Source organism: Furipterus horrens, unplaced genomic scaffold (genome assembly GCF_987537825.1).
Source record: "Furipterus horrens unplaced genomic scaffold, mFurHor1.1.pri manual_scaffold_5, whole genome shotgun sequence".
NCBI lineage: Eukaryota > Metazoa > Chordata > Mammalia > Chiroptera > Furipteridae > Furipterus > Furipterus horrens.
In genome coordinates, this window is record NW_028327175.1 from 78509664 (window position 1) to 78533283 (window position 23620).

A 23620-nucleotide genomic window follows, 5' to 3' on the forward strand; every position below is an offset into this window, starting at 1 on the left:
CTGTCCAGAAATTTACAATCCGATGTCTTTTTTTTCTTAAGCTGGCCTCTCCCTATTAATTATTGATATGTTAAGAGTATTTTTTAAAAGCAATTTAAATTTTGTCTTCAATTTACTTTGTGAATTCAAGGCAGGAATGTAAAGGGAAAAGTTTACCAGTCTTCACCCGGGTGCCTTGACAGTCGGGAGAACAATAAAAAGGTTAATTTGTTATCCAAGTCATCTGCCCCAGAAATTCTCATAGAACTGATCACATTAACTTCTCAATGCCAACTGCTGTGCTAAGTAGCATTTATTCATAAGACACCACACATCAGCCTCATCGTTCCGTGGCCTGATATGTGTCAACGTTCCCACCCAGCCCAGGTGGGCGCCACCTGAGACCTCGCAGGCTGACTGCTTTGCTGAGAAGTGCCACCCCCCCCCCCCCCCCGAGAAACAGGCAGTCATATTTTGACTGAAATCCACCCAGTAACCCCAGGCCTCATTGGAATTCCTTCGCTCCATCCAGGAACCTATGGACACTGATATTTGTAAAATACCTAAATTAGTGAAATGAATTAAAAAACTTTATCATTCCCACTGAATTAAGAACCATTCACTGAGAAAAGCAATTAACATATGTCTGCCCCTTGCAAATGATTAATAAAGCTTAGCTGCAGGGACTTCCTTACCTTTGTGAAAAAGGATGCCTTTTTGCATGTAAGGTAGATTATATATAAAATTATTCATACCCTTATCCTTAATTCCACATATTCATTATTTCTAATTTGGAAAGCAACCTTGATAAGGCTAGAGGCATTAGGTTACATTCTCATGGGTTTTAGCAATTTTACTGTAGATTAATCAGAGTGTCAAAAGACAACAGTAATTTCTAACAGGATGCTTTTGAATATCAGAACTATTATTGTGCATTATTAAACAACCAGAGTTTTGTTTTACTGAAGGGAACATGCTCTTAAAAGTATAAATTTAGCCTTTGATATGCATAAAGGGAAGGAATGCTTGCAAGACAAAACAGAAGTGATTTTGTATCATACAGCTTCACTTGAAATATCTCAACAAAACATTAGCATTTCCATCCTTTTCATCTATCATTTCTAATACAATAACACAATCTAATTCCAGCTCCTGGAGCTATTCCCACCATCCCCAGAGTAGAACCTGCATCCAAACAGCCTCCACTCTGATTGCCTCTCCTGCTAAGAGAGGACACTCAGAGTCAGGCTCAGCTGCTCCCATGAGATCTGACTGGAAGGAAAGCTCCCCAACCCCTGGGGCACAGCGCCCTTCAGAAGGAGACGGTGGGAGGTGTAGCCAGGATCCAACTTCAGGGCCAGGGAATCTGGGACTCGCCCGCTAGTTGGTACAAAAGTGGTTGCTGTTTGCTTCCCTGCTCCCCTTAGTCTTATTTTCTTTTTACTTCTCTTCATCATTCTTAACTGACACATCTCCTGTCAACCACACTGCAAGACTGTGCTCTGAGAAGAAAGCATTTTCTGACCACCCCCCACCAGGTAAGTTTCTGAGACAGAGACATGCAGAAGCTGATCACATTATAGAGCGCTGAGGGGCACATGGGAGGAATGAGCAGTGTTGTCAGGCTGCAGGGGCATTGGGCACTGCACTGGCTGGGAGGGGAGAAAGGCCTGGAGAAGGTGACCTGTTGTGGGGCCACAGATGAGCTGGTGTCACTTGGCAAAGAGCTATCATTGCAGGAAGGACTGACATGAGATTTTTTGTCAAGAGAGAAAAAGGGAGGAGGAGAAAGAATACCAACTACATACAAGAAATTTTTACACGAGACCTCTGCTTCTCCTTTTACCTGTTGAACATTCAAATTGATCTCAGGTGGAGATGGAGGCCTGCGAGGCAACATCTTAGTGATGGTAACTTAAACCATGGGCAGGCTAACATCACTGCAGCAGCTGGAGATTCAAGGGGTCCCAAGCTTCACAACCAAAGGGTGAGATGTTAGCACCTCAGGTCTGTGACCCCTGTCTGTTTCCTTCCTGTTGCCCTCAGGTATATACTTCTCAGCAAAAGATCAAACTAACAACTTCAAAACACAAGAGGGAATAGTCCATCACTTCCTCCTTCCTATCATTACACAAAAACCTCAAGAAGGTTCCAGAGACTTTTTAGAAAACCACTTTCAAATGAAAAAGCTCGTTGTAAACAGAAACAGATATGGCCTTCCCTGCTGCGGAGCCCATTTACCAAGGCTCCTCTCTCACCTCCAGCTGGAGTGTCTCCTCCACCCATCACTGCTATTCCCACGCAATGCTCCCACCGGCGTTGCTGCAGCCTTCTTCCAGTTAACAGATCGCAACTGGTAAGGGAACTCACAAAGTAGTGCGTCACTGACAAAACCTCATCTCCGTGAGAGAAGCAGTTACTCAACACATGACCGTGGTCTTTTCTCTGCAACGCATCCTGATTCTGGGCGTGGGCGGGGGCCTACTGTGCCCTCCCTCTCTCATGTTATACCATCAACCAGGATGGCCATCCTAAGATCAGTTTCTGGGCACAAGAAGGCCGGAAGGTAACATAGCTGGGACAAATTAGAACAAAGTTCATAAAAAAAAATAAACAAAACTAATAAAAATTTTAAAGCAAATTAGTATTACCACTTGTTAGCTCATTAACATTTTGGCTCTGTAAATTCAAAGAAAAAAGAAAACACCCAATTTTTTTTTCTAAGACTTATCAGTATTTAGAAAAACCTTTTCCGAGGTAACGAGCTTTTGGCATGCAGCTCCAGAGAGGAAAACATCAGCCAGCTGTGAGACTCACGGCATTCCTGCCATTGTCTCCCTGACCTGTTTGTCTCCACTTAAGGACTTCCTTTAAATTACTTCAGTACTCTCTTATGACTACAGCTATTAATGTTCAGTTTATAAAGTGCTTCTCTTCTACTTGACACATTCACTGAAGCAAGCGAACAGTGTAGTAGCAAAATAACAACTATGATTATTGTTGCTGTCATTATCAAAGCAGCCAGAGTCGACCAATGATGTTCACTAGGCACTTTGATGAGCACCATACAGGTATGTCGCTGGTCTTTGCAGCATTTGTCTGGTGTAGATAGTCTTAGTATCACTATTTTCTAACTGGAAATGTGCAGCCCAGAAAAGCAACTTTCTGTGGATTACCTTGCTGGGATATATCAGAGCCCATAACTTTACTACACAGAGGTTTACAGACAGAGAAGCTGAGGTGATGAGTCAGGTGACTGAAGCCAGTGGGGAAGTTAGTCAAGAAGGTGACCAAAAAGACAAGAGACCTTTCCTAGTCATTCAACATACTCTTCTGACCCAAATATGTCATCGTTGCTAACTGGGGACAGTTGAGTGCCAAATAAGAAAGATGCCCCATTTTTGACAGCTGGGGAATTACAGGGTTTGAAGGCAGCTTTATCAGCATCAAACTCTTTGGCAGAAATGACATGTGTGTCCAGGCAGCATTTTCATAAGCATCTCAGAAGCCCAAAATGAGAAACAGTCTTGGAAGCCACTCTATTATACCAGAAGGCACTGTACACATATCAGGGCATCCTGAAAAAGGGGACCACCAATTTGAGTTTAAATCTGCCCATTCTAAGTTGGAAATAAAAACTACTCCTGTCCTGGGGTCCAACTCAGCTATTTCCCCCCTACTCATTATTAATGCCCTATTAATAATCACCCTGGGCACAGCAGCCCCTGGACTATCTCATTCCCACAGTAGTCTTATATGATGCTTAGTCTCTTTCCAACACTTAAATCAGAAGTGCTCCCAATCAAGCATGAAAATAAATTTGATTTTTCTTTAACCAGGATTAGATTCACAGCACCAAGAAATAAAGTAACAGTTATCTAATCTAACAGGCCAGCCTCAGACTTCCTGGCTACTCTCCACAGGCTCCTCTTGCTAAAGCTCTCTCCTAAAACTCCTCTTTAAATAAGGTGAAATCACAGCATGATGGTAAAGAAATGTAACTCTTCAAATGCCGTGAATATAACTCGTACCGCTGGTGCTTGCCTAACACTGCCAGAGATCGGCTAGTCTGTGCCTAAGGAGCGTTGCTAGGTGTCAGCCTGTGAAATGTGCACTGGCCCCACATTGCATCAGAAGCAAGTTCTTCTTGGACGTCATGGAGGAAGAAGCCTCTGGGCTTGGGCGAAGCCCATTCATTTTCCACGGAGAAGCAGTTTGCTCTCATGCCTCACTTTATACTCACTGTCGCTCTATCTGGAAACACCAAGGACTGAGTGCCGTGCAAAGCTCCAACCATGGAGAAAATCAGACATGGACAAAGGAGAAGAGGGGTGGGAAATTGGTATTTAAAAAGTATGAAGGAAGTACTCCTACGAGGCAACAACCACAAAAAATCCGAAACCACCCCATTAAAAAATGGGCTGAGGATTTGAATGGACATCTCTCCATAGAAAATATGGCCAATAAGCACATGAAAATATACTCAACATCAGTAACCATTAGGGAAATTCAAGAAAGAAACCATAATGAAATACTGCTTCACACCTGTTTGGATGACTATTACTTAAAACAAACAAACAAAAGAAATGGGAAACAACTATCAGCAGGGATGAGGAGAAATTGAACCTTTGTTCATTGCTGGTGGGAATCATGTAAAATGGTGCAGTTGCTATAGAAAACAGTGTAGATTGTTATAGACAAGCAATTTCTCAAAAAATTAAACACAGAATTATAATATGCTCTAGCAATTCCACTTCTGAATATATACCCAAAAGAAGTGAAAGCAGGGACTCAAACAGATATTTGTACAACCATGTTCATAGCAGCAGTATTCACTATACAAAAGGTGAGACAACCCAAGTGTTCGTCAGCTGATGGACAGATAAACAGAATGTGATACACGCACACACACACGCCCCAATGCAATATAATCCAGCTTTAAAAAGGAAGGAAATTCTGGCACATACTACAATATCAATGAATCCTGAAGACCCTACACTACGGGAAATAAGCCAGTTACAACAGGACAAATATTGTATGATCCCACTTACAAGAGGCACCTAGATTAGTCAAATTCATAGACAGAAAGCAGAATGGTGGGCAAAGGCAGGGGCAGGGAGGGTAAATGGGAAGTTACTGTCTAAAGGGCAGAGAGTTTCAGCTGGGGAAGATGAAAAAGTGCTGTAGATGGCTGGTAGTGAAGGTTGCACCCCCACAATGTGAGTGCATTTAACGCCACAGACCTGAAGAGTTAAAAATGGTTTAAGTGGTAAATATTATGTTGTGTATATTTTAGCACCGCTTAAAAAAAGAAAAAGATAAGCAGGTTGAACCAGTCACGCACCATCAACACATAGCAGCTGGCAAACCAGCCAAACAGTAAGCCCATCTCATTTTACCCCCCAAATAGAATGCAACTGCCCTTTTGGATTTTTACCTCTGCTAGACCCAAAAACCCACTGAGAACAGACAACTACAACACACCAAAAATCATAGTTAGAACTAAAAACAAATTCTTCTAATTACTTTAATAGTGTGATTGGTGGTAATGTCATATGCAGACAAGATTTCCTGAAGAATTAGCCTTTTTCCTTTAAAAATAATTACAGAACATTAGAAAAAAACATATTTGAAAGCAAATCCTGTGATGTAGAAACAGAGGAAGTTAAGGCAGAAGAGAAAAACACATCCATGGGAGTTAAAAAAAAAATCTGAGTTCCATATTCCTCTCTCTGCCACTAGCCAATCTTATTCAGGCATCAATTTCCTCATCAGTCACACAAATGGTTTGGATAAGATAAACCTCAAAACAAAGATAAACTTAATGCCCCCCCCCCCCCCCAACAGAAGCAACCCTTTTGTCCAATTTCACGCTGACAAGGCAACTCTTTGGTCATAATCTGCCTGCCAAAGAACTTTTTGACAGGGAAAAAAGTGTCAGCATTTAGGGACCCTTGAAACTGTATTTGTGATACACCAATCAACTGATAATGAAGTTAATAAAAATAAAGTAAATGATTCAAATAATTGAAGGAAATTGGCCCAAGTGACAGTGGAAAGTAGAGGCCAGTTTCCTAATTCCCTAATTCAGACCCACCTGGATTCTACATCATCAGCGTCCATCTATCCTGAACTATCCATCAAGAAAAGGCAGTTTTCAACTCTTCCTGGCTAGTGTCCATGGCACTCAGTTCTTTAAACTATTCCTTTTAAGGGGAAAATAAACTCAAAATACACTGAAAATGTCCAAAAGTAATTATAGTTTATTTTATAAAATATAACAATTATTTCCAATAGGAGAAAATGACACAATTTGAAAGTTTGGGAATATACATAGGCTTTAAGGGAGTGAGCGAGTGAGTGGAGCAAAAGGGGAAGAAGCATTTTATGACTGATTGCTCTAGCCTCTTCGAAAATACTTTAACAGGTTTTGGGGACAAAGCATTCCTGGCCTTTGCTTGGCTAGTTCCTCCTTTTCTCGACATCTCCTCTACCCTGCCCCACAAAAGAAGTGTGCAAATTTAAAAAAATTCCGGTATGGTCAAAACACTCCAGAGAAATCCTGATTCTTCCACAGCCAATGAGGCCACTGGTGGCCTAGCTAAGTGTTTTCTCAGACCTCATCGCTTCCCACTCCCCTTGCTCACTGCACTCCCAGCCACATCACCTCCTTGCTTGCACATATCGAGCCCACTCTGGCCTTTGCACGTTGGCCCTGGTCTTCTCTCTGCCTGAAATGATCACTCCCCATCTTTGGACGACTGTTTCCCTCATTTCATTCAGGCCTCAAATCAGAGATTCCTGCAGACAAGTCTTCCCTGATCTGCCCCCTTCTTCATTCCCTGTGGGGTTTTTTTCTTTTTACTATAATCATCACTGGACACACATCTAGTCTTTCTCGCTCTAGAATATAAGATTCATTAGAACAGGGTCATCAGTTTTGTGTCTGTATCCCTAGACCTAAGAAGAGTACCTGGCATGTAGAAGGCACACAATATTTGTTGAATGAATAAATGAATGGGTTACATAGAGTCGTCGGCAGCCGTCCATCTCAAGAGACAATGGTGTAGCTTCTTAAGAGTAGCTACATAGAGTAAGGTACAATAATAATGACCAAACTAAGTTCCCACAATGCTCTTTAACCAAAATATCAAAGTGATCAGTACGTTTGTCACACTAACATGGCAACTGGGGTTTGGGCCAAATAAGTAACTTGGAAGTTTGTTGATGTCCTACTATGTCAAATATTGACTACGTGCTGGCAATACAGTGATGGGTTTTACTCTGTCCCTGACCTTAAAGATCTCATGGTCTCCCAGGGAGGCTTGGGAATCATTACAGTAAGTTCTGGACACAGATGAAACGAAGAACAACTAACCTGGGAGACCTGGAGGGGCCAGGCAGAAGCAAGTATTCATATGTATGCCACATATTCTATGGACAAGTCCATACAACCCACAGGAAACAGGGACAAGCAATTACTCCCACTCTCACCATGCCACCAACCAGAGGACTCCACTGCTTTCCTAACTGCCAGAAATTTTTTTCCATTTGGCATTCTTCCCTTACAACTGCGTCAATATTTCTCACAATCTAGCTATAGTCCTTAACTGACATGCATGCACACACAGAGGCTTTGTGAAACTTTCTGTTCTCCGGCAATCAAACACTACAGCCTTAGGCTTAAGATGCATTTCCATCTCTGGCCCCATATGTCCCATCAAACATTATGATGCAAAATATCTGCCTCAAAATACCCAACCAACCAAAGCATCAAGTAGCTTTAGCTACACAATTTTCTCAGCCAAGCAGGCTTTGGTTGTTCATTTACAAAGTTAACAAACCTATAGGCTTTTTTGTATGGCAGTAGAATTAACAGCTGCCAATTCTGGATTATCTTCCGCCAAAGTCTCAAGGTTTAATCTCTTTGCTGAATACAAGAAATATCTCGATTTGCATATATAAATTCCTTTACAATGCCAGTCACTCCTTATGATAATGCTCTTTGTGTTCAGCAAAAGAAAAGGAACATTTACTAGGAAAAGAGGATAGCTCTGTGCTCCCAGTAAATATTTACTCTATAAATTGAACTGTTTACTTGTGTAATTCATGTTATTTTCTCCTGTTTCTTTCAAGAGTGAAAAAGATACCACTGCCAGGAATCTGGGTGTGGTTAGGGGGAGGGGAAGGGGGAGTTCAGGAAAATAACTGCACATAATTTATCTCTGCCATGACATCCCCTTGCTGATGTTAAAAAAAAATTAAAATCCATGTTCTATTACCTATCAATTTCCAGAGTCTTTTTCAGCTTGATTCTGTAATCTTGCCAACACAAACCTCTTTTCCAGAATTTAGAGATTACTTAAAATGTAATCTTGGTTTTGTGAAATTTGATTCCTTTGATCAAGAACTAAATTTGCGATCTTTGCTCATCAACAGCTTCTTAACTGTGCTATAAACGCAGGTTTTACCTTCCAGGTAGTCTGACTTTGGAAGAAGCCATCCACATGACTTGCATTTGGTAAATTGGCTTCGGCAGGTATTAAAACAGCACCCATGAGTTTACCATCACATTCCCTACTTAAAGTCCTGGCACCTCAAATCTGGTAGGCCACAGTCCTGTTAAGTATTGTACTTCCTTAATATGAAGGAGTCTTGGAATTAATTTTAAAACTTTCCAGTTGGACAAAGCATTCCTCAGAATCAAGATTTTCTGTGGCCCTCTGAGTTCTTGATCACCTGCCGGTCTTTGACTAACCTCCTATTCTCACACCACATTTCTCCTTTTTCTTGTCCCTTTGACTACCACCTGGTAGTCACACTGAATCTACTCCCCCTTGCTGGCTGGGTGTGACGCATGGCTTCATTGCCATGGTCTGCGTGCTTCCTCAGGACCCGGCCTCCAGCTGCTGCCTTGCCATTTAGCCCCAGCTGCCAATCTCACTGGGTTCCCTGGCCTTTGTCCCCAACCCCAGCACTCGGCAACCCAGTGACTGAGCCAGCTGTAGTAGGAGCCTAGAGCCCTAACTGCAGGGGTGGCAGAACCCTAATTCTCGTGACAAAGGAAACCTGTTCTCCTTCGTAGCTCTAATTCCTCAGCTGTCTCTGAGTGCACAGACTTTGGGACAGAGGTCTCAGTGCCCCCATCTCCCTTGCAGTAAGTGGGACAGAAAGGAAACAGCCCTCTTGGGTGAGGATCACCCTATTTCTTATTGACAAATCTGCTTTTAGAGCTCTGGAATGCCTAGAATTCCTCAGCCACTTGACCATATCCTTTGAATCATATCCATTTCATTTTTATCAAAAACATTTATCTGGGTATTGAACAGATTGCAATACAAGTCAAGTCAAACAGGCCTATTACATATTGGGTTGGCCCAAAAGTCTGTTTAGTTTTTTCTTTAAACTAAATGACATTTTTCATTTTCACCAATAACTTTACATATTTTTAAGACTTTATTTATTTTCAGAGTAGAAGGGAAAAAGAGCAGGAGTGAAACACCAATGTGTGAGAAGAACATCAATTGATTGCCTCTCACACCTCCCATGCAACCGGGGGAGACCTGGCTCACAACCCAGGCATGTGCCCTGACCAGGGAATTGAACCAGCTACCTTTTGGTTCATAGCCTGGCACTCAATCCAGTGAGCCACACCAGCCAGGGCACCAATAACTTTACTGATTGGATATTTTGAGTATGTCGGCTATCTGCCACGTGGTGTAATGTTAACTGTTCTCAATCAATGTCTCAATTTGACCACTATCAACTTCAACTGATCTACCCAACCTTGGAGCATCGTCCAGTGAGAAATCTCGAGCACAAAACTTTGCAAACCACTTTTGGCACATTCTATTAGTCACAGCACCTTCTCCACACACTACACAAATCTTATTTATTTATTTTTTTTCCCATTTCTGTTCCGTTTTTACTCTTCTTGAAACAATAAAGCATAATATGCCGAAAATCTTGGGTATTTTCTTCCATCTTCAATATTAAAATGGCTACACAAATATTCAACAATTTTGGTGATTGTTTTTTTAAATGCACACTGATATGACAACTGTCACAATACAATCTAACAAAATTGTTTTGAATGAATTCGGGACAACTAAGGCACTACTAGAGCCATTTTATAGAAAAGAAACCAAACTTTTTGGCCAACCCATTAGAATACTCTTTCCTAGGAATGTGTGATCAAAAGCTGAGAGCAGCTGCAGAAATGTATGAAGGGAAACTCCATGCAAATGGTGGACCTGGGTTCAACTCCCATCTCCACCATTTATAGTCTGTAGAGTCTTGGTAAGTGTTTTCACCTCTTTATGCCTCAATTTCTGTACCTGTTAACATGGACATTAAAGAAAAACAAAAAACAACCCTATGAGATAGTCTATTAAGACTATTTATTTATTTATTTATTTATTTATTTAGAAAGAGAGAAGAGAGAAACATCAATGTGAGAAACATTGATTGGTTGCCTCTCGCATGCCCCCAAACTGGGGACCTGGCCAGCAACCCAGGCATGTGTCCTGACCAGGAATGGAACCAGTAACTTTTCGGTTTGTGGGACAACACTCAACCCACTGAGCCACACCAGTCAGGGCTCTCCTGAATTTTTTGACAATAAAACATGTCGATACCTGGGAAATACTTAGAACATGTTAGCCATCCAACCAGTGAATTAATAGCTAAATGGAATTAACAACAAAACCTATTGCCAAGCACAGGGAATTAGGATGCTGTCATTTTGTGGCCTCTGAAGTTGATCAAAAATGGCTGTAAATTCTTTGTCACACCCCCTGTGTAGAGGTGAGATCTATTTCTTCACCCTTTGAATCTGGGCTAAGCATATAGCTGTTCTGACCAATATAGCACATAGAAGTGACCTGGTGCCAATTTCAGTCCTACGTTTTTTTTTTAAGAAACCCAAGCAGCTACATGGGCAGGCCTGCATACAAGAGAACTCAGGTGATCTCCCAGGCCACAGCCAGCACTGATTTGCCAGCTGTGTGATTAAGCCAGTTTGGAAATGAATCTTCTAGCTGCAGTCACAGATACAGGTCTTACTCCTTGGGCTCAGCCCTTAAACTGCAAAATAATGAGCAAATAAGATTGTCATTTTAAGTCTCTAAATTTGGGGCAGCTTGTCACACAGCCTAAAGGCTTCTTAAATCAGTTCTTCAAACTCTGTATTTATAAAAAGGGAGAGAAGAGGTAAGGTATTCATTCACCAAACATTCCTAGAACACTTACTACGTGCCAGGCTCTGAGAGGTCTTGACACTGCCCTCCCAGTGCCTCTGGTCTGTGGCTAAGATAGACATTAAACACCTCATTACGACAAAGTGGGATTCTATAGAGAAAGAGGAGGAAAAAGAAGTACAAAAGGGTGTGGGAGTACTAGGTGATCTCACAGGCCCTTCCAACTCTGATATGGTGTAACTTGACAAAGATGAGTGAGTACATTTGTGAGATGGCCACTTAGAGAGCAGTTTTCTCCCCTATAAATCTACTTCTTAATTAGAGTATCAGTGAAGATGTGGGGTTTCAGCAGCTACCCAACAAGTAAATGGTGAAAGCAGGGAGTTGCCTCTATAGCCTATATCCAGGAGTGAAATAATCTTACAAAAGAGGCTTTGAATAATGTGATGTGGAGAGAGTTAGGGAAATATAATTTCCAGGGCAACTATGGTTTCAAAATAAATCATGATGGGAGAACTTTATCTGTTCATTGTTTAATGTTTAAAAGGCAAAAAAATAAGTTAATTGCTTTGAACAAAGTAGTCTTTGAGTTAGAAAAGAATATTTCACTCCCAGAGGTTTTCATGATTGCCAGGAAAGGACAAACTCTTAAAAGGTAAATTTTTATTTTGCTACATAAATAAGTAGCTGCCTACCAGACAAGCAAATTGGGTGGACAGCTATTCTGTAAAACTGAGTACACTGAAGTCATACTCTGATAATGCTGCACCTTAAGACATCTTCTTCCCAAAGTCTCAATTACTCTAAGAACCAAGAGATGTGATTGTAAAACAGGGGTAACCTATGTACTGGTCCCACAGGTTTTCCCAAGACAAAGAGAATTAACTGCTAAGCGAAAATCCATGGAGATGAGGAGGAAGATTTAAGAGTCTTCCCTTCACAAGGTTTGGGAGAACTTAAGTCTAGTGCTGCTGAAAGTGTGTCCATTCAGCTTCTTGATTGTGGAGGAGGAAGATTTAGCTTTCTAAGTAATTTTGATTTGGCTTATGTCGAAGTCCTTCCTTAACCTTCCATTAGAAAAAGAAAAACATCCTTTGAGTCTTTGACAGGGACAGCTAACAGCGAAGGGAAAGAAATAGCCAACTCATGCTTCTCAAATTTTCCTTTTGAATTACCTTTGTTAATGCTAAGGATTAGTTTGCTTTGGTTAAAATGTTCAGACTTGACATAAGCCATTTGTGGTCAAGGATAAATAAAAATGTTTTGAATGTCCATAGAGGGCATTTTACTATCACCTATAATCATCTCACAGGATCTTGAACAGCTATTGTTCAAACTAAAGACACAAAAGGAACACATTCATGAATTTCCTGTTTTCCATCTTAAAGTTCTCACACATGCAAAATACCTCATGCTTAACACCCAGCTCTCTCGGTCTCCTCCAGTATCCTTCCCACCCAATCTCTCCTGCCTCTCTTGTAACTGAGCCTTCCTGGAGCACAGCAGGCAGAGTTGTTGACCAAAGCCTGCTGCTCTCATGAACAGGTTCAGCAGACTACAGCTAGAAATGGATTCAAGTCAGATCCCCTTGTTCAGGATGTTATAAAGTCAGTGTCAACATTATTGTCAAAGAGTGAATAACTCCCGTGGTTAGAGGACCCTTGCAGAAGGGGTAAGCTCACAAGTCAATGCCAATCAGAGAGCCCTCCTGTTTACAATACCCAGGAGAATGCTGGGCCCTTTTAGAGTTTTTCCTGCTCCTGCAATGCCTGGTGAACATCAGTCTGAATCTGACCCCAGGGTGACCTCCAGGTAGTGTTGCCAGTCTCCTGGCCCATAAGAGATATGGCATTAAAGAGGCCGCCCCAGAGGGATTTTATTAGCTCTGCTTCCAGGTGAGGAGGAGGAACCAACTATCAAAAGAGGATGACAACTTTTCCCTCCAAGATGTTAAAGCAAAACCAGTTTGAGAGACAAATTACAGTGAAAAGAAGAAACTCTCCTTTACACCAAAGACCTACAATGAGAAATACAAATGAAGTGTATTGGACCTATGGGTCCATATGGATACTGATCTACAGATATTATAGAACAAGTGACAACTATCGCCCATGATAAACTGAACTGAGATTTAGGGTCAATAAGGTCTGACCCCTACCACACCCCTTTGCCTGAAAAATTCTCTTTACACATACCATAATTTAGAATATGTACAGAAGTTAAAAATAACTACCCTTACAATTTTTTGCAACTACTCAATCTGCAGGGAAACTAGTATTGGGGGGATGGAGAGGCAACTAAATCACTGAGCCTAAAAAGATGGCAAGAAATGAACGAGCAAACACTGAGAAAAAGGAAAGAATATTTGGTAAAGGATATGGTTGGGTCAGAAACTTATCTATTTCCTTAGGGATACAACTATGTCCTATAATGTTGAAATATTATTGTTCCAACTAATGCAGAAGTCACAAAGCACCCTCAACTCTTTCATTTTGGGCCACAAGTTTATCCACTCGAAGGAGTAAATAAACAAGGCACGAGAGGCACAGGATGGAGAGGCCCCCCCCCAACCTGTGTTTTATAGATAATTCAGTTTATCTAATGTACTCCCTCACGGTGCCAATACTATTAAAGTCAACCCAGGTCTCCTCTATGTACAGCCTTCTAGCCACCTTTGACCTTAAATCAGTGATTCCTTTTTAAACAGATGCAACTGAACAGCACAATCCAGGTGAAAGTGTGAAGCTGCCAGATAGCAATAAACAATGTGAAGGGCCTGGCCAAGACTCTCTGCAAGATGTATGCCTTCAGTTTTTGATTTTTAATGACCTTAGTACACAAGTCAAAGGCTTATCCTTAAATAGTGTTAGTAATGAAGCAGGGTCCTGGTTTCTATTTAAGATCTGAAACTTCTCCCTACATTTAAAATTGGCAAAAAAAATCACTTAGGTCTTCTGGCCTTTACCCCCTCCCCACCTCCCATTTTTCAATAAAGCCCTACTATCTGTATCTCCCATCTTCTACATCCCAAGGGAAAGCACAAGGACTAAGAAGTGTCTCTACCTCATTTGGCTAACACCTCAAAATGCCATTTCAAACCCGAGCAGGCACAGCACACCAGTGAGATAGTGAGGGCACCAGGCTGGGGTCCACTGCCTTCGTTGCTGGATACCAGCGGCAGACCGACTCGGGTTTCTGTCTACACCCTTCCTCCTCCCTTCTCCATCACCAGCCCTCTAGCCCCAGTGAGGACTCTATCCTTTCATTTTCCCTTCACGGTAAGTAACCTGACATCACCTCTATCTGCCTTCTGGCTGTTTTCACACCGGTCTCCTTTTCTTCCCCTTTCCTTTCCGCAGCCCTACTCAAGAAACAGACTGTTTACTCTACTTTTGCTCCCAGAAAGGGATCAGTGATGGTGCTAAGAGGAAACCCCACAGAAAGTCGGTAGACACCAAGCTCAGACTTTCTCTTCTCTGAGCAACCACTTCTGTAGGTTTCCATCACTACTTTTCAGGTATTCAAAGCCTCAGGGGCAGGGGGATGTGCCCCAGGCATCCCTAAAGTCAACAAAGAGGTGGCTTTGAGCATCTCACCGTTCACATATTTGCATACCGTTTGATGTAGCCTTTAATTTCAAAGCAGGTCTCAAACACTCAAGTGAATATGTTACAGTAAGGGCCAGGAATTGCAAATGCGCTTGCCTCAAAGATTCAGGAGTTCAGTCCCGGGCAGGAAATAAAGTTCTAAGTGGCTTTGCTGTGCTTCCTCCCCGCGCCCCTCCCCAGCGCGGGTCTTTCATCTTCGCAGCGGAGAGGCCACCTTGCCGGAATTTAACCAAACGCATCACACGTGGGAGCCAAGTGGTAGATTTAATAATCCAATGAGCTCCGCAGCCCCACCAAATTAGTTACCGTCGGCTTAAGCTCAGCTGGGATCTCCATGTATTTTGCGAACACGCAAAGGAATGTTGTACATAAATTGGGGGAAGTGTGTGGGAAGGGACAGGGGACCCAGACCGACCGCGGAGAGGAAAACGCCGTGGTGGCGTGGTGAGAGAGCTTGTTTCTTTATTAAGCCACTCGTTTCAGACTGAAATATCAAGCCAGTTCAGGTCATTTCCTGAGTAACACTACAAGTTAAAACAAGATCCAGAAAATCTATTAATCTTTCATTGCGCTGCCTCCAGAATGTGAGTACGAGACGGGAGGGGTGTAGGGCTGGGGGAGTTTGGGAGCGACGGGGGTTTGTCGCAAAGCAAATGCCTACGAAACCAGAGCTCCCAGCCTCAGCTGCTTCTTACCTCACTCAGCTCGGCCGAGGAGTCGTTTCCGTATTTCATGGCAACTCCAGAATTCATGACTGCACTTTTCGGAGCTGAGCTCCTCCTCCTCCAGGTCTCGGAGCCTGTGAGTTGGGCTTACCAGGCGCGCTATCCACTGCTTGGTCGCTGCTGGCACATTTTAGTCTACACAGCCATTTTCACCCAGGACAGGGGTGAAGCCCAAACGAAGGATGCTAAGTACTCCCAAAAGGAACCGAGAGCCAGCTCGCGTTTCACCGGCGAGCCATTGCTGCAGGAGGCTGGGTGGCGTGGCGCGCTCGCAGCTGCTGCAGCGGCCGAGCCGACACGGGGACCCGCCCGCGCGCGCCCACCGCCGGGTCCCGGAGCAGTACCACCCTCTGCGCCGCCTCACCACTCGTGCGGAGCGTCGCCAACCCCCATGACCAGGTTGGAGGGCACCTCCCAGCAGGATCCCACGCCCTAGAGCGCTTCGTCGAGCTCCCGAAGAAACCCGGGCGGCCGGGCGAGGAAGATCCGCTCCTCGGGTTCCTGGGAAGGAAAGAAAGCTAGAGAGAACCCGAGCGGGGCTGCACTTCACGCCGAAGTTTCCCTTTTGAATCGTCTGGAGTTGTAAGTGGTTTCTGATTGAACACAGCTGTCTAGCTGCTGGCTACGGGGTGCGCGGAGGAGGCGGGGCCAGAAAGAGAAAAGGGGGGAAAAAAGAGCCGCAGGAGGCCGAGCAGAGGAGACCGTGCGCGGAGAACTCGCCACGTTGGTGATTACAGGACCCAAGTCCAGGAGGAAGAGGAGAAAGAGGCAAAGCCACCTGAGTAATTGTGCAGAAAAATTAAAAGCAAAAACAAAAATCTTCCCTCCTGGAAGCCACTTCCCACGATTCAATAACGTCAGGACAAATATGAACACTGTACATCAGGCCACGCTGTGCACTTCTCACGGTACATTAAGATTTTACAAGAGTGTAGGGCGGCTATTTTCCCTGATCAATCTGGAGTCAACACAGAGGGTGTAAATTCACTGTCAAACTCCCTCTCTGTCGCTGGGGGCAGATTACATTTTCTGCATGTCTATAATAAAGATTAAGATGCCCTATCTCTTGAAAGATGTAAGACAAGCTCAAATAGCCTACCGTCCTCAACCCCCAGAAGGTCCTTAAAAATATTACATTTCCCATCCTCTTCCACCCCCAGGCCTTCCTTTAAAATCTCACTGCTCATTTGAGCAGAGCTAGATCTGTATCTCTGGGGCTTGGAGTATGAATCAGAAAAGATTTAAGGGGCTGTTATATCCACTGGACTCCTGGAATCAGAGCTTCCCTTCAGCCTTGAGTTGAAAACATGTCAGGGAGAGGATTTTCTCTCCATAAAGGTTCAAGTCCACTGGACTTGAGATGCACTAAACTTGTCCGATCCTTTAAAACAGCAGGTCTGGGGATTGCTTATGAGGTCTCATCAGTCTCTTTCTACACAATGGGAACAAACCTTCTCCACCCCCAGTGACAGACCTTGGCATTTCCTGAAGCCTTCTATGAAAAAGCCATTGTATTGTAAATTTCCAGTCTTTTTTAAAAAAATCAAGTACAATGCTTATTTTGCTCTTTAAGAAGGAGCAAAGAGTTTGACGTTTGCATGTATCTTCTTGCCCATCTGCCTCCCTGTTGGGTTTATTCATTGCCTGATGGAGGCACTACTGGGATGAAGAGTTTGCTGCTGTTGTTGGAGCCCTGGGTCCTACTACCTTCTGGGGCATTGCCGGGGTAGAACACATTGGGAGAAACTTTTCTGCATGAGGAGGGGTTGGGAAGTCATATTATTTCACTTACTTATTCACTGAAACCTATGGAGAACTGACTGTATGCTTGAAGATGGATATGATGAAGAATATAAACATGTAAAGAAGACTCAAGCACAAACCTTGCCAATATGGTGTTTATATTATCATAAAACATAAATAAAAAAGAAAATTCTAGATAGAAAATGAGATGTGCTGTAAAAGCAGTACAAATGAAGATCCACTGCAGTCCGAAAGAGGAAATAGGATTTTGGCTGGACTGGGTTGGAGAAGATTCTATAAAGGAATCTTAGGAGAGGCGGCATGTGAGATGATCTTTGAAGAATGGCTGAACCCGGCAGAAATGGGTAGTAAGGACAAGGTATGCCAGGCAGTGGGACCGTCATGAGAGAAAGTGTGGTGGAGACTGGAATGTGCAAAGCACGTGTGGGGACACTCCATTCTGGAATGAAATCCGGATTAGATGAATAAACTGGAGCCAGATCATGGACAGTTTTGAGTGCAAGACTGAAGAAATGGGATGTCTGATAGGCAATGAGAGCTACTAAATGTTTCTGGGCACAGAAATAACAGTATCGGAGCTGTGCTTTTAGAGATTACGCTGGATTTGTATCATATCCATGAGTAACTAACACTAATTCAAAGAGACTAGTGCTGGATATTTTTAAAAACATATTTTTAAGGAAAGTAGTTGAGGTGTTTAGAGAAACATTTTTCACACTAGATGGCCCCTAAAACCAAACAAATGACTGAATCTGGTATTCATCCAAAAGACGAATGATCTGTTTCAAAAGTGGAGGAAAAATTGGCGGTGTTGAACTGATTAAGAAGCAATATGTCTGTAGAGTCTACTTTATGGACAATTTAAGGCATTTTTAAGAGTAATGTTGACTATATGGGATTTTCTTCTTCAACAATGACTTTAATACTTAACACACACACCCCTCCACATTCCACTACAATCTGACAGCAGTAAATATAGTAAATTGAAAGTGGGAAATGGACATGCCCAGTGGACTACAAACAATTCAGCAAGAGGCTACAAGGGCCTGATTTAAGTTGGTGCAATGGAAATGGACAGGAGGGGGTAGATGTGCAATTCTATAAAAAGAGAGTAGACAGAAACTGTGGTGGAAAGAGAAGAACTTAAAAAATGACTTGCAGATCTAGAACTTGTCTGAATGGAATTTGGGCAATGTCTTCAAAAAAGGGAGGGGAGAGTTCAGAGAAGAAATAGGTTAAGAAGGAAACTAAATTTGGGACATTACAAATTGGAGGTGGCATCTGGATATTCAAGTGGAGATGTTAGCAGGAAGCTTAAAATGGAACTGTAGAGATAAGTCAGGGTTGAGATGGAGATGGAAGTTTGGGGTTACCCCTATTAGAATAATAAATAAAACCTTGCAATGAAGTAAGGTTGCCAAGGAAGAGAGAACAGAGAGAAGAGAAGTGGCCTGAGTATATTTTCTTAAGGAAGGTCTTTTTCATGTAGGGGAAAGAATAAAAGAGAAAATGGTGGGAAGGCTGCCTTAGAAATAGGAAGATAACCAGGAGAACTCTGAGTCTGGGAGTCTAAGGAAGATGTTATTAAGAAGGGGAAGTATCAATATTATATGCTACAGAGGGGGCCTGGGAAGGAGGAGAAGACTGACAAAAGTCCATTTTAAAGTCATTAATGTCCTTCAAAGGTAAATTCCTATAAAGCTAAGGAGACAGAACCAGATTGCTATAGGGAATGAGGAGGAACTGGGGCTGTAACCATGCACTACGCTTTCCATAAATTTGATGGTAATAAGAAATCAGGAGATGAGATAGTTTCTTAGAGTAGGCAAGCAATGGTGCGTAGAGGGTAGAAGAGGTATATCTGTAGTCTGTGGCTAAAGAAAACACTGGCGAACCAGAAAGAGAAGGGAGATGGAACAAAGTTCCTGAAAAAGAAAGGAAGGAAATGGACAAGGACAAATCCCATGTGAGCAGTAGTCCTGGGAAAGCAGAAGTTGCTGTTCGGATGAGTGGATGGGTCTGGGCACCAACTGCATGCTGTAGACACACTGGCATTGCCTTTGTGTTTGTCATGGGCTATCTGGTCCCTCTATGTGTGGCTGTTGACCTCAGTGATTTCTACACAGCAGGGATGCTACTCTGGGCCTCATCTGTATCCTTTCCTGGTAATAAGTAACAGATTAATTGAAATAATTTTGGGTAAGTCTTGGACCTCCAGAATGAAGGAAATTGACTGAAACTTTGGGACTGGCTAACCTAAGCCCGCTGACTCTACTTTCAGGTGTCCAAGCCTCCCTGCCTGCCACAGTATCTGCTGTGCTGAGTCAGGACTGCCCCCTCCAGCTGACACAAGGACTCAAGCCCCAAAATGGCCTCCTTCTGCCTTGACTCTCAAACTAAATACAACATTGATACCTCAGATTTTAGGAAGAAAGCAGTCTGGTTAAACTAATTCACACAAAGGTGAAAAATACTCATAACCTTCTCAATCAAGGTAAAGTATTTGCATTGCAAAAAGAGAATGCTTTGAAATAATGCTAAATTGGTGGGATTTCCTGAAAAAAATAGAAAAAGACTTTTTAGGGGAAAGAAAGGTTTCAAAATGCAGAGATAGCAGGAAGTTCTAGTCTTCTAAGTCCTTGAGGCTCATAGAAGTCAGGGAGTCTTCAAAGTATACCCTCCAAAGAATTTCCTGCCGGAAATCTATAAGCCCACCCCACTCTCCCACTGTCATAAGTCCAGAAATGCTTTCCCTATCTCAACTCCTGTGGCCCTCTGTTCAATCAGCAGGCCAGCTCTTCTCTCAGGCCCTGGGCCAGACCCAAGCCCCAATTTGGGAGCCTACTGGAAGCCTCCATGGCCTTCCCCATCACAGACATCATTTGCTTCAGGTGTCACAACATAAAGAACTCAGGAAACACTGCACTAGATGATCTTTCTCTTGGTCTCTATGTCGTCAGAGAACAACATTAAAACTGGGGAAGAAATCCTATAATCACCTAACTCATGCCTACATCCCATTTTTTATAGGTGAGGATACATAGGGTCAGCAAGTCTATGGCAGTCATTCAAAAAAAGAAAAGCGCCCACTGTGCAGTTGCTGTGTTGTGCCTTATGATTCAGTGGTGTATGGGACAGAAAAAAAAAAAAAAAATCCTTGCTTTCACAGAGCTAGCATGATTGCTTGCTTGCAGGTTAGAAGGGATTGGCAAGAAATATTCAAAGTCATGAAAAGCAGGGACCCTACAGCCAAGATTACTCTACCCAGCAAAGCTATCACATTTAATTGAGGAGCAGATAAAGAGCTACTCCATTTCCTATGTTGTATGTGTCACATCCCCATAGCTATTCTGTGACTGCATATTTGTACTTCTTTTTTTTTTGCTTTTTAAACTGCTTTATTAACTTCACAATATGTAATGAGCATCTTTCCATGCAATAGGTAAAACTTCCCTGCTGACAGAAACTTACAAATTGGGTGAAACACAACATTCAATTAGAAGCTGGTAACAGAAGACCCACAGGAAACAACACCAAAAGGTTTACAACAAGGTACACCACGGATATGTAAGTTTAGGAAGCAGGCGTGTCTCCCTATTAACTTCAGGAAAATCATTAGGATTCAAGGCATAAGGCAAAATTCATCGTGATGGTCATTGTGAGGAGGGTCAGCGCTAACTGCCCACAGACTATGACTTAACTGCTTTCCTTGCAGCTTTTCCATCAGCTGTCTCATATCACTCCCAATCCTTTCCCTGTTCTCTTGTCTATCCTTGCCTGTGACTCTCCAAGCCTCTGACCCCCATCCCACCTATACTGCAGGATGGGTTGCCTAACACGGAACTGCCTATGATTTCCTCTAGGCACACAATATTCACCAGCTTCCAAAGGGAGAGCCAAGGGCTCTCCTCTATTAGCATCTTGTTCCTTTCATTCTTTTTTTCATTTTCCTGGTTGGCATTTTCCATGTTGGGAATTTTTACTGCTTGTTCCTCTTTGGACACCATTGCTCTTTGGCCTATCCTTGCTGTCCGCTCCTCCTCCCGATTCTTGCTGCGAGTGCGCCGCCGCGACACTTGGACCCATAGAGCTGTCTGGATGAGTATTCTTTATATCTTTGTTTGCTGGACTTCCATGCAGTTTGATTTTCTGGACCTTCTGGTTGTTTCTAGTTTTGAGGTAGTTGTATTCCTTCTTAGTTGTGGAGGAAGGTGCAGCGTGTCTGTCTACGCCTCCATCTTGGCCGGAAGTCCCTATTTGTACTTCTTAATCCCCTCACCTCTTCACACATTCCCCCACATCCCCCTCCCATCTGGCAACCATCAAAATGCTCTCCATATTCATGATTCTGTCTCTGTTCTTTTTATTTTCTTAGTTTGTTTTTCAGATTCAATTGTCGATAGATATGTATTTTTTGCCATTTTATTGTTCACAGTTTTGATCTTCTTTTTCTTAAATAAGTCCCTTTAACATTTCATATAATAATGGTTTGGTGATGATGAACTCCTTTAGTTTTTTCTTGTCTAAGAAGCTCTTTACCTGCTGCTCTTCAATTCCAAATGATGTCTTTGCTGGGTACAGCAATCTTGGCTGTAGGTCCCTGCTTTTCATGACTTTGAATACTTTTTGCCAATCCCTTCTAACCTGCAAAGTTTCTTTTGCGAAATCACCTGACAGTCTTATTGGACCTCCCCTGTAGGTAACTAATTACTTTTCTCTTGCTGCCTTGAAGATTCTTTATCTTTAACCTTTGGCATTTTAATTATGATGTGTCTTGGAGTGGGCCTCTTTGCATACATCTTCTTTGGGACTCTCTGTGCTTCCCAGACCTGCATGTCTATTTCCTTCACCAAATTTGGGAAGTTTTCTTTCATTATTTTTTCAAATAGATTTCCAATTTCTTGCTCTTTCTCTTCTACCTCTGACACCCCTATGATGTGAATGTTGGAAGGCTTGAAGTTGTCCCAGAGGCTGCTTACACTAGCCTCATTTTACGGCGGGGTTCTTTTTTCTTCTTCTTGTTCTGATTGGTTGCTTTTTGCTTCCTTATGTTCCAAATCATTGATTTGATTCTCAGCTTCATGCACTCTACTGTTGTTTTCCTGTAACTTGTTCTTTACTTCAATTGGTGTCCTTCAGTTCTGATTGGATCTTTTTTATGCTGTTGATGTCCTTACTAAATTCCTTGAGCATCCTCATAACCAGTGTTTTGAACTCTGCATCTGATAGACTGGTTATCTCCATTTTGTTTAGTTCTTTTTCAGTTTTGATCTGTTTTTTCATTTGGGCCATGTTTCTTTGTCTGCTCGTTTTGGCAGCCTCCCTGTGTTTGTTTCTATGTATTATGTAGAGCTGCTTTGTGTCTTGGTAGCATGGCCTAATGTAGTAGGTGTCCTATAGGGTCCAGTGGCACAGCCTCCCCTGTCACCCAAGCTGGGTACTAGAGGTATGCCCTTTTTGTGGGCTGAGTACACCTTCCTCTTGTAGTTGAGACTTGACTGCTGTTGGCAGGTCAATAGAAGGGATTTACCTGAGCCTGCCAACTGGAAGGGCTGGCTATGACCACTGACCACCAGCCCCTGCTCTCTGTAGAAGATCAGCTGTGTGAGGGCAGGGTGGAGGTGCTCTGATATGGTGTGTAGCTGACCACTGGGTATGGAGGCTCTGGGGATTCCTGAGTGGTATGGGTCAAGGTTAGCCCTCACCTGTGTTTTGCCCATCACCCACCTGCCTGAGCTATAAAGCAATCTGAAATGGCTGCTACTTGCACTGGGCTTGGAGATTCCCGGGCAAAACCAAATTGTGAATCTAGGCTGGTTGCTGCTAGTACCAGGCCTGCGGCCACTTAGCAAGAGGTACAGGGACAGGGGGCTCAGTGAAGCTGGCTATTGCTTGTTTGAGAAGATTTAGGAAGTTGTGAAGCAGGAGCCAAGACCAGCTATTCATATGCAAAAGAAGCTTGGTTAGGCCAGTAAGTTAGATGGGATGGAGTCTCAGGGGATCTCCAGGGTGGGACATACAGTGTTAGCTAGGTTGATGAAGTCTCAGGTATGGCACTAGCCTGCTAGCTCTTTGGCTCTGTTGGGGTTGGGGGTTCAGAGAAGTGTCAATGGCTTCTGTTCACCTTTCTGTCTCCTAGCTCTCACCTTGCTGCCAGACACTTCAGTTCCTTCCTGTGTGCCACTGGTGCCTTTCAAGTTGCTACCCCAGTACTGGAGCTCAGAGGGAGTGAGTCTGAGTAAGTCTGTATGTGGGTTCTTTAGGAACTGCTTAGGACTCCAGAAGTTTCTTCCACCAATTCAATCCCCACTGGATTTTTCAGCCAAAAGTTATGGGAACTTATCTT

General features: G+C 43.0%; 1 protein-coding gene and 1 pseudogene across 3 annotated transcripts in view; both read right to left on the reverse strand.

Annotated features, from left to right (window-relative positions):
- The window catches only part of MCC (MCC regulator of Wnt signaling pathway), a 393601-nt gene that overhangs the window by 240393 nt on the left and 129588 nt on the right, over positions 1-23620 (reverse strand). The window contains exon 1 of one of the 3 annotated variants that reach the window (XM_090276590.1): positions 15481-16127. The exons of the other annotated variants lie outside the window; for them this stretch is intronic. Within the exon in view, the coding sequence (XP_090132716.1) occupies positions 15481-15537 (57 nt within the window). The 5' untranslated portion in view covers positions 15538-16127. Of the gene's footprint in view, positions 1-15480; positions 16128-23620 lie in introns of those variants that run through there. 3 annotated transcript variants of the gene reach the window in all.
- Positions 20897-21281, reverse strand: LOC150008829 (protein BEX1-like; annotated as a pseudogene).